We start from the raw sequence: 12110 nt of genomic DNA, 5'->3' as shown, positions 1-12110 counted from the left end.
AAGTCAGGCTTTCCTTTCTTTGGAGAGCCAGGTATTAGACATTGAGCAGCATCCCCCCTGGTATTCATAATTCATCCCATCCCTTTCTGCTGCCATGTCTTCATCTCTCCTCTCTACAACTTATCTACACACACACACACCCATCAAATTTAAAATATGAAAACAAAAACCTAACACACCTCCAGATAGCATCCTTTTCCACCATTCCTTCTTTCCTTCGTCGATTTATTTATTTATCTGAGAGAGAGCGAGCACGTTCAGGGAGTGGGGCAGAGGGAGAGGGAGAATCCTGAAGCAGACTCCCCGCTGAGTGTGGAGCCCGACGCGGGGCTCGATTGCTCGGCCCTGAGATCATGATCTGAGCCAAAACCAAGAGTCGGACGCTTAACCAATTGAACCATCCAGGCACCCCTCCACCATTCCTTCATTGCCAAATTTACTGACAATGTTCTTTCTTTGCTTAATTCCAATACTTTCTTCCCATCAATTCATTAATTTAGTCATTTCACAAATATTTGAGCAAGTACAATTAACCAGACACTATTAAAGTAACTGGGGGTACAAATGTGAGCAAAGTTCAACATGGTCCCTCCTTCATGAGAGTCACATGTTGAAGCCACCTTGAAATCTCCAATATCCTACTAATTCCTCTTTTTTTTCTCCTCCTTGGCCTTTCTTTAAAAAATTTACAATTTCCCTAAAATGCTGTCTTTTCCTCCATGGCCCTCCATAAGAAAGTCAAGATTTCCTCAATGATAGGACTCTCTCTTATCTCTTTTCTTCCTTCCACAGGAATTTCATTTATTTCTGTGATTTCATCCTCCTCCTACTCTCAGAAAACCTATTTCTCCCCTAGCCTTCCCATCTCAGTAACTGGCACCACCATTCACCCAACTGTTGAAGCCAAAAACCCCCAAATCCTCATTTCCTGCCTTTCCCTTACCCCTCCCTTCATCCCAAGCATCAGCAAGTCCTGTGGGACCTATATCCAAAAGACGTCCCAACTCCAACATAGCATTTCATCCCAGTCCTTGTCACCCTTGGCCAAGACCTTTTTCTTCTCATTCAATCTGTATAAAATTCTCCGAACCCTCCTCCCTGCTTTATTCTTGCCCCCTTAATCAAGCACTACAAAGAAGCCAGTGAACATTTTAAAAAAGAAATGTGATCATTTCTCTCAACACTTAAAACAAACAAACAAGAAACCTCTAAAGTCTTCCCTCTTCACCCAGAATAAAACCCAAACTTCATTTCGTGGCCAACAGGGCCCTTCATTATCTGGGCCTGGCCACTCCCTGACCTCGCCTCTTCCAACTCCCACTTGCTCATTATCCCAAGTCTGGAACCTTCTGCCCAGATCTTGGCTGGTCTTTGCAGGACGAGCTCCTCCTGTCATTATAAGGATTCCGGAGGCCTTCCCTGACCAACCAACCCAAATTTGGCCCAGCCAGGCCGGCCCATCACTCTTCATCACACCATCCATTCCTTGGTGGTTATTTAGTGTCTGTCTTCTTCTACTGCAAAAGAAGCTACATAAGAAAAAGGACCTTGTCCTCCTTACTTACCAGGACACCCCTGGTGCCTAGAACAGTGCCTGGCACATGACAGATGTTCAATAGCCATTTGTTGATGAAGGAATGATGAACGGAGCAAGATCCAAAAACAGGCAAAAGTGGAAATAACTGGAAATTAAGACTCTGAAATGAGAGTTTTCAGGGACTGCACAGAGAAATAAGAACTGCAATCTGAAGTGGTAAAGTGCTAATAGGATGAATCTAATTTTCATCTTTATTAAATTCTGACTTGCCCATGGTTCGAGTTATTTCAGAGGCAACCTAATTTAGTGAGGGCCTGTTCTGATGAATCTATGTTAATTTTCATAGCTGGGTCAAAATATTTTTTTAAAAGAAAGAAAACTACATGCTTCAGACAAGCTTGTGCTGTAACCTCAAAAACATTTCTGAGAAGCAGAGTCCCCTGGGCTTCCTCCCATACTCGTGCTGTAATAAATTCCTGTCACACACGAAGAGTGGGGGGAGGGAGCAGGAGAACATAGCACACACTCCTCCCCCACACTCCCAGGGTGCTTGCTCTCCAATGCAAGGTTCTTCCACCAGGGACACAGTCTAGTGTCTGTCCTTCTTAACTGCGGCTTCACAGACCCATACCTCACCCCGTGCTTCCAAATCAAGGCACACAGCAGGGCAGCTACTTGCTGCTTCTAGCGACTCCTTTCCTACCTAATCTAATTCAGGGAAAGGGAGGAATGAAGAGAAGGAGGAAGGAGGGAAACAGGGAGAGAGAGGGGCAGTCACAAAACACTCACTCAGTACTTTACTTCTCCTGCCCACCCACGCTACACCAGGTGGTGCTGGAGGGTGAAAATGGGCATGGGGAGCCCAGCTTAGTACCTCATCATGGACCACACAGCTCGAGGAGACACTGGGAATCCATTGCTCTTGGGTTCTGGTGGCGATGGGGAGTGGCAGCCACCCCAAGCTCCTCGGTGAGGAAATCGATGCTGCTTCCCATTCTCCCGGTGAGGGTGCACAGGCAGCGAGGGGGGCTGAGGGTTCGAAGGCTGCTGTGGGCCGCACTGATGGATGACCCCATTGCTCCTAATTGTGCATGCGGCATTGAGGAGAAAGAAAGTCAAACAGAATGACAAGGCTTGCAACAAGAAATAATAGTCCCCTGGCCCACTCCCAAGTCCTGTTCCCTGGAAGCAACCATTCTCAAGTCTTTTAGCTCTTTTGTTTCTGGTATGTATCACAATGTTTTAAAAATAACACAATTCTAACATTATTTTTTTATTTTAGAACTTAGCCTTACTATGCTAGAAGACTAGGTCTCAGTCCCTCTTACATGGTCACCAACACGTACATACACGTGCGTGCACGCACATGCACACAAACACACACACACATTCACACACCCTCTTCTTCACCCCTCGTCCTCCAAATAGATTTCTTTCAAAATATTTGGTTGAAGTGGTATTCGGGATTTACACAATTATGATCTTATAAAATACTGTTCATAGCTGATCTATCCAATGTACCTTGATTACATTTTCTTTCATTAATCCTCTGAGATAGAATTCATAACCACCGAAGGGGCAAAAATTAAAACATCTGATACTACGAAGTGATGCCCAAAATGTGGAGCAAAGCAAAGGGGATTCTCAGACGTTGTTGCAATCATTTCAAGAGCAACCCTTCAATATAGGACACAGTGAATGTGCATCTATCCGTGGTCCCAGCAACTCTACTTCTATGGTTATACCTGAGAGAAACCCACATGTATTTGCACGTACACACACACAAAACCCACTGCAGCATAATTTAAAATAGCAAAAAATGTACCAATAAACTAAATTCCAAATCCAGAAAAACAGATAAATTGTGATATTTAAATACTGTACAACAGTTAAACTGAATATATCCACAACGATGTACCTCAAAATCCCAATGTTAAATGAAAAGCTAGTGATACTATTGATAAAAAGTTTGAAAATGTTAAAAATATACTACTTGATATTCACTGGTAAATACATATTAAGTAATGGCATAAAAATAATCATAGAAATGAAAAGTGACGAATTCAGGACGGTGGTTACTCTCAGAGAAAGAGGTTAGGGACTGGAGTCAAGGAATGTTACTCTCTGCATGTTGGAAATGATATACAAATTTTTAGAAAAGAAAGAAAAGTAAAAAGAAATTTAACTTTCGGGAGCTGATCTTTCACTGAAAATGTTTCTTCCTAATGGTGATGTCAAATCAAAGAAATCCCACTCCATTCCTGTGGCCCAATCTTAAAATTTGGGAATAAATTGTCCTTCATGTAGAAGGGCTTCCAACATTCGTTTTTGTTACCATTTCTTTCCTGGTGCCTGAATCATATGATAAAAGACCTCAACAAAAACCTAATGCCAAGATGTTTACTCTAAATGAACAGATAAAGTGGGAGGACAGCCCGAAGAGTTGGTGCAAAACTGTGTGTGTGTACATTATTCTGGGAAAGGGCACACAATTCCGTGAGATTTTCAAAAGGGTCACGACCCTCACGACACTCAGAACGTCTGAGCTGATCTCATGGTACAAATGTGAGCCCAGGCCTTGGGCAGCAGATGTCCTGGGAGGTCTCTAGGTCCCTGCTCTGTGTTCCGTCCACAGAGGCTGGGGTTACTCAGGGGGCAAGCCTGTGGCTCCGGAGTCACACAGACAGGGATCCAAATCCTGGCTCCCCCGGAGATTCGGTGACTCTGGAGAGGTCACTTTCTGTGATTCTGTTTTCTCCTCCATAAAATGAGGCTAACAGTTATTCTGAGCATTAAGTGACTTCATGCCTGCAAGGCATGGCACAGTGCCTGGCATGTGGCCAGGACTCAAGAGATCTTAACCGTTATTGGCCAGGTCTCCCCGGCACATGCTCTCTGTCCCGACCGCTGTTCGCAACTGTCATCAGTTACTTGTGTAATGACTTAGATAACGTCTGGCTCCCCCACTACTGTATATGCCCCTGGAGGGAAGAAATCTCTCTTGTTCTTGGCCAGGCACAGAATGAGTATGTGTTAAATGGGTGGATAGAAGGATGAAGGAAAGAACGAATGTCTCCACTTATGCAGAGCTGCGGCTGGTGAGAGCCAAAAGCGACTAAAAAGCAAAGCAGGGACTATGAACTGTGCAACTTCGGGGCTACGTATCAGCAGTATGATTCCTCCCACAGAACTTCCCGCGGTTTAGTATTTAGGAAGGCCAGGAACAGTTCTTAAAGAAATAAAAGAGACAATTATCCCCTTTGAAAAAAGCCTGGCTCAACAGCGACCAGATGAAGCAGAAAGGAGTATATAGTGGGCTGGAGAGTCCCGAGACCAGAGGACACATGACTTCATGGATGAGGTTAAAATCGCTCTGGAACTGGACCACAGGGGTCTGCAGTCAGTCGTCACATCCTTCTGCTGTCAGTGAGGCAAAGCAGAAAGGGCTTAGGACGCAGAGCTACAGAGGAGGCAAGAAGAAGCGGGAACAGGACGGGTTGCTAGGTCATCCTATAAAAAATAAGGCCGGCACCGCAATCCCTCCCATTGGTCAAGAGGATAGAGAGGCAAGGCATTCTTATATAAGCCAAGGGGAGGTCCTCAGGCTCACAGCTTTCTTGGCATGAGCTTAGGTCAAAATGATAACCGAGCTCCTTCCTTTTACACGCCTCTGAGATTTACAGAGAGCCAATAGAGCACTAAAGTCTATTTAAATTATCTCTAAGCACGCCCAGGCAGGAAGGTGATCAGAATGTAATGGCTCATCTCAGCTTGTTGCCACTCAATAACACTGCTCTTATCTTTATGTCAAGGAGTATAAAGAGGTAGGGAATGGGATAAAAAGGCAGGGTATTTTTTAAAGCTAAAATTCTTCGTCGGATGAAGCAGAAGAATAAATCAACCACATTTTTTTAAAAGTTCAAAAGTAAGGGCCTTATAATTACCGAAAAATGGGGTCTGCATGGCAAATTGTTAGTAATTATGGATTTGAAAGAGGAAGAAAAATATAGTGTGTGCTTCAACTTTTAATATGCCATAGCATTCTTACCATCTATAATCCACAGATATAATGAATGTGCTTAAACTCTTTAAGTGAAAATAGGCTACTAAATAAACTTGACCTTTAATTTGAATATAACATGTATGGTTTAAAGTGGCCTTTTGTGGAATTCCAATTCCAAAACAAGACTCCCGAATACTCTTAGGTAACAGCATCATCCCTAGAACAAGTAAGCAGACCCAACTTAGCAGTGCTTTTTGATGGGTAACGCTCATTTGAATGCAGGGATTCAAGGCAAGCTGTTAAGAAAGTTACCCCCATTTGCAACCACTTCTCTTTGCGAATCAGGATTTCTTAATAATATGCCACCAAAACAATCTAGCAACATAAACTTAGCAATTAACATAGATACTTTCCAATTCCAAATTTGGGGCTCACAAAATCTTTATAGTCCTCATTGATTTTTATAAAGTGTGAAGGGTTTGAAATATCTAACACATTTATCTTAACAAAACAAACCTTATTAATTTATGGTCTAAGACGAGGTTACGTTTAACAAAATGTTATACTTTTTTTTTTTTTACTGAGAGTTTGAAAGCTATTGATTTAAGTAATTCTTCTCTGCACATACATTGCTTGATATCCAAACTTTAAAATGACTTACGATTTCTCTTGCTTGTGGGATAGGGAAAAGAGATCATAAACCAAGCACACTCCAAACACCGTGATGCCTGTCTCTTTCACCAGCATGGCGCAGGTCCCCAAAAACAAACTGAGCAGCAAGAAGAAGGGAGAAGTGGTGGGAGGGAAACATTCCCCAATATGATGCTGGTCCACACTCCTGGAAAACAAGATCAAGGCTCTTTTAACCTAAGAAGAAATGTGAGTCACTGAGAAATACTAACTTTTAAAAATTAGATTTAACAACCAGTTTCATTGTATTCTAAATAAGCAGGTGAACAAATATTTCTTCATGAATATTCATCACAGATTTATTTAAAATTGCAAAGATGAGAAAAAGTGAATGCCCAACAACACTGAACTTGGTACTTAAATTAAGGTACATATAAATTATGGTAAAATATGACATATAACAAATGGACACTAAAAAACCACTTAAAGTGCTACCATAGAGATATAGTTAGTAGCATGGAAGGATGTTTAAGTGAATATATTTTAAGTGAATAATACAGATTACTAAGCTTATGCATGAACTCTGAAACCAGGTTCCCTGGGTTCCAATCACAGCTTTGCAGCTAACTGGGTATTATGGGGCAGGTTATTATACCTCTCTGTGCCTCAGTTCCCTCATGTATGAAATAGGATCACAGTGACTTACAGAATTAAATAAATGTAGGCAGAATTAAATAAATGACTTACTACATGCGAAGTGGTGATCATCATTATTGTTATTTTGGTGAAGGTGTTTCATATGCTTCTGTACATAAATCAGTCAGTGGATATAGATACATATACCGAAATATAATCCTCATTTCCTCTGTGATGAAAATACAGATGTTTTGGCCTTTTTCTTTTTTTGGGTTAATTGGTATTTTGAAGTTTATTTTCCAAGGGGATGTATTAGGTAAATTTTTTTTCTCAGTATAATTTCCAGGAGGGATTTTCAAAAATCTTCCCGAGCTATAAAGCCTTTTTTCAACTTACAACATAGAATCAGCCCACACCCAAAAACATCACTATTCCTTCAGTAAGTGTCACACCCATCTGCCCCTACTCCTCTGAAGTAAAGGCCAATATTTCTGTAGTTAGGACACCTTAGTTGTATTATGTCTTGGAACAATGACCTAAAATTATATGCCAAATTTGCAGTGGATATACATTTTTTTCTGAAGCTGGTCTACAAGTTTCAACTGCTAAGAGTGAGAATGGCATGCACAGTAGAAACTGTAATCCCATGGCTCATTGTCACATAGAGATAGATGGACACAACGCTGGCCTCACCATGTTCCCGAATGTACCATCCACACAGAAAAAGCCCAAGAGAGTAAGTTTAAACCAAAAGGGAACTGTTAATCTTGTTCTAATACCAGAGTTAAACAGCAAAGAATTACCTGGTGAATTTGGGCTTCCGTTGTTAAGATTTTTCACAATACCATTTCCAATGACTGGCAATGCAGTGTTGAGTCACAAAGCCAGGCCTAGGAGACTAGTACTGGACACGTACCCCCCACTTTTCACAAGTTCACGTTACTTTAATGAAAGACCTACATGAGTCCCTATTTTCTGTAACAGGAAGAAATCCGAAGAGGATTTTTGCTTTTATGAAAGAAGGTGAAAAGCAAAAACAGTGTTTAGTGTTTTTTCTGTAGGAGTGTTACAGAAGCGGTGTGCCCCCCAGGCAGCAGAGCGGCCCTGCCAATCGGCTCCATCCCCAAGGCCACACTCAGCATCTCAGCACCCAGCCTCCAGAGCTTTGAACTGTGTGAGCATCCGTGCTTCATCTCCATTTAGTCTGTTCATCCATTAGCGAGATGTGTCCGAAGGTATCAGAAAAAGCCCAAGAGAAGTTGTTTTTGGGGTCTTGGAATGCCCCCAATTTTTCCATATCAATTAATGACCACTGTTTCTTCAACTTGAGGCCATTTTAGCTTACAAAAGGTGTTCACAGAAACGCTCTACTTTCGGATAGCGGGGGAAACCTGTACTAAGAAAAGGCTCCACCCGTTAAACCAAAATTCCATAAGAATTTATTCTTTTCATTCTTGGTCATCCAAGGTCTAAACTGGTTTATAACAGGGTTTCTCAGTCTGAGGACTACCGGCATTTTGGGGAAAATGGTGCTTTGTTGTAAGGGTTGTCCTGCACATTGTAGGACCCTTGGCCTCTACTTACTAAATGCCAGTAGCACCTTTCCACTTAACAACAAGCGAAAGTGTCTCCAAACATTCCCAAATGTCCTGAGGGGAAGACCATAACTGCCCCATAGTGAGAACCACTTGTTTAGAATTGTATTGCTCAGAGTCACTGGGCTCTGAAAGATGGCAGGTCAATTAACTCATCCAAAGATCAACATTCACAAATCCCTAGCCAGGTATCCCTCCATGAAGTAGGGTGACATGATTCACTGGCCCCCTTTCTTCTGGGCCACCCCCTGAGCCATCTACCCCACTCCCATTCTCTTTTTAACCTGCCCCTTTCCCTATGTGGATATGTCACAACTCAAGTGAGAATCTGAGCACTTTGGGGACTAAGGGCTATATAATGGGAAATTATTTTATTGCTTTTCAGCATCCCAAAGTAAGGAACTTATGTATTTTGATTAAAGAATGTATAAATTAGAAAACCACAGTTAAGAAATACTACCTCCAATTCAGCCTTTGTTATTTTAAGCTCTGAGCTACTTTAGTGAGGATAATAAAGAGGAAAAAAAATTAAGACCAAAATGAAAAAGGAGGAATTAAACAAATCACAGCCAAACAGAAGAGAGGACTTACACCCAATATATATTGGCTCGGAGCTTTCAAATTCCATTCTCAGTAAGAAATGACAAGTAAGAATAATCAAGAAGCCAGAGCTTCCCAACATTGGGAGAGCAGTTCCCTTTAAAAGGCGATGGCAAGGTTCAGAATGTGGATGGAAGAGAGAGCAGCCTTGCATTTGCTAAGGGGGGATTTTCTATGCTGGTCTCCACAAAGCTCTCTGGGCATTTTGCTGCCAAGAAACCTCCCTCCTTTCTCAGATAGATGCTCAAAGTCTGCGCGTGCGGGACACACACATACACACACACACACCATACCCCAGAAATTCCCCAGGGGAAAGCAGGATTGCAACCACAGAGAAGGGCATTCTTAGCCATACCTACCTATTGTAGGAGAGAAAGGCCAACAGAAAGAACAGGCATGCTAACACATCGGCTCTGCCAACAATTCCAGCCACCTAGAAAGTTTGAAAAAATAAAGACCTCAGAAAATGGCTTTCAGAAAATGGTTACAGAAATGCATTCGTTTTTAGATGAATGTAAAGTATGATAAAATGAGAAAACACATTGTTCTTCAAATCTGACATATGACTAACCACCTCTGGTTATCATATATATAACAATAAGTTTATAGGAGGAGAAAAAGAGGAAGGAAGGGAAAATATTTTCATGCTTAATTTCATTTTTCACCATTCTTCTATAGAAGGGCAATTCAGATCATCAAGGTTTATTCATTTACTGGTTTATTCAAAAATATTTTTTGAGCAATGACTGAGCGCCAGACACTGCACCAGTCTTTGGTACCAGAGTGCTACTGGAGCAGAGGATATTTACAGAGGACTAGGAAAAAATAAGTTTAGGAAATGATAATCCTGGTAAAAATAGGAATGAGTATGAACTCATGATCACCATGTGAGCACACGTACATGTGTGCGTGTGTGTGTGTGCGCGCGCTTCTTAGTTCTGTCCCTGAAAGAGCCTAAAAACAAGATAGCTCAGTAGCAAAGAGCCATCCTGGCACTGACCACCAACCATTCCTCCACTAAATAGAACGTGGGCTCCCTGGAGAAGTGGCCGGTTCCAGGGCTGAGGCTAAGGAGATACCAGAGGGGCTTGGATCATCTTGTCATGTTAGAAGGTAAGAAAGTGTGCAAAAAGTGACAGGTACATGTTAAAAGGACACAGAAGCCAGTGACAAGGGGCTCCCACTGACCAAATATCAGGCCATTTGAACATCAAAATAAATAAGGACAATAATAAAACAAACCATTAAAAAAAAACAGACATCCATGAGTGCATCCTGATATTGATGGATGGATGAATGAATGCACATATAAGTACATACATAAAAACAGTAAGCAAGTGAATGGGAAAAAACAGAAAGCTCTTCCTTACATTGAAAAGCCAGTTCATGAAGGAGGAAATAGTGGAGGGAATAGTGTGGTTGGCAAATAGCCGTTTTGCATCCAAAAGATTCAAGATTAGAATGAGCGAGAGACATCACAAAATACCAGTGGATGCTAAATCTAGGGTGTAAAGGTTTAATAAAGCATGGAGTATTAATAGGGCTTCAACGCACTTCCTTCAAAGAATTTACTTGTTAAATAAAAAAGTAAAAAGAATAATTATACTATGGAGAAAATGCATTACACCTTAACTGGGGAATCAAACTTGACCTCACCAATAAAGGGCAAATAGATGTGGCATGTCTCTCTGCAGGTGATAACCTGAGAGGGACACAATATTGCTTTTGTCAAATTCCAGCCAGGGATACATAACCTGAATATAATCAGGAGAAGACATCGGACAAACCCAGGGTGAGGAACACTCTATCAAATATATAAATACATATATTTTATATTAATAAAGTATAAAATACAATTCTACATAATTTTATATCATTAATATTTTAATATCTCCTCCTTTATATTGTATCATGATTTACTAAATACATTACAACTCCTATAATCTAATGTATTATAATATTGCCTATATTAGTACATATTACATGTATATTATGCTTACATAATATACTACATGTGCATATATTATGTATTTCTATTTTATATACTGTATATTTTTACATATTTCAATATTCTGTATTTACATACAATAGAGTTATGCTATTTATACTTATACATTATAAAAATTTAATATAAAATATAAATAAGGAAGTTTAGAAAATATAAATACTATAAATCATGGGTTATAAGTTATACAACACATATGTATTATAAATAATAATCATGTGAAATAACATATTACACATCAGTTGCAATGTTATAATAAATATCATGTAAACAGTTTATAATATACATACTAAATATAAGTTTTAAATTATATTTAAAGCTGTGAATTATATTATTGAAAGACAATGAAGACTGGTAACTGTTCCAAACTTGAGACTAAAGAGAAATATGACTAATGGTCTTGGTTTTAGAAAATATACAACTAAATTATTCAGATGTAAAGAGGCATGAATTATGCAACTTACTCTTAAATGTTTCAGAATACGAATAATATTTTTATATATTAAGGGGAAAAGAGAGGAAGAATGAGAAAACAAATGTGGTAAAATGTTAAAAATTGGTGAATCTGGGCAATGAGTATATGGTCATTATATTTTTGAGGTTCAAAAATTTTTTTTAACTTGTTACTTAAGAAAGGGACTGAAGTGGAGGGAGAGTGGGGAACAGACAGCTATTTATAAATCTTTGTGTTAGTTAGTCCACTACTACTTAAAACGTGCGAGCATTTCTCTTGATTTTTTTGAAATTCAAGAAATAAAACTGTAAAGGAAAAAAATGGGGTATGGTTCAAAGAATGCTTCTCACGAAGGCCATGTATGCGCTGGATCTTAAAGATGAGTAAGAGCTCACAAGGGGAAGGAACAGGGTTGACATTTCAGGCACAGAAAACTGCATCACCCAAACCATCCAGGACCTGTAGTCCACTGTGTTAGAGAATCAATCATAATTAATAGCAGAAAACAGTGTTCTGGGAAATACACCTATAAATACTCTCATATAATGAGCACACTTTGCAGTCCTAAAGGAGGGGCAATGACACATGCATGTAGCTAGACCATCCAAGGCTTGCATACAGACTCCTTCTCTTGTGATTTGAGTGAGACT

General features: G+C 40.2%; 1 protein-coding gene across 2 annotated transcripts in view; it reads right to left on the bottom strand.

The window, feature by feature from the left end:
* TMTC1 (transmembrane O-mannosyltransferase targeting cadherins 1) overlaps nt 1–12110 on the bottom strand; it is a 255645-nt gene that overhangs the window by 213727 nt on the left and 29808 nt on the right. For both annotated transcript variants that reach the window (XM_044914902.1, XM_021690623.1), the window contains exons 3-5: nt 9361–9434; nt 6202–6378; nt 2412–2618 (exon numbers count right to left, since the gene is read on the bottom strand). In XM_044914902.1, coding sequence (XP_044770837.1) covers nt 2412–2618; nt 6202–6378; nt 9361–9434 — 458 coding nt within the window. The remainder of the gene's footprint in view (nt 1–2411; nt 2619–6201; nt 6379–9360; nt 9435–12110) is intronic.

The sequence above is a fragment of the Neomonachus schauinslandi genome, chromosome 5 (assembly GCF_002201575.2).
Source record: "Neomonachus schauinslandi chromosome 5, ASM220157v2, whole genome shotgun sequence".
Classification (NCBI taxonomy): Eukaryota; Metazoa; Chordata; class Mammalia; order Carnivora; family Phocidae; genus Neomonachus; species Neomonachus schauinslandi.
This window is presented reverse-complemented; position numbering and strand designations above follow the sequence as displayed.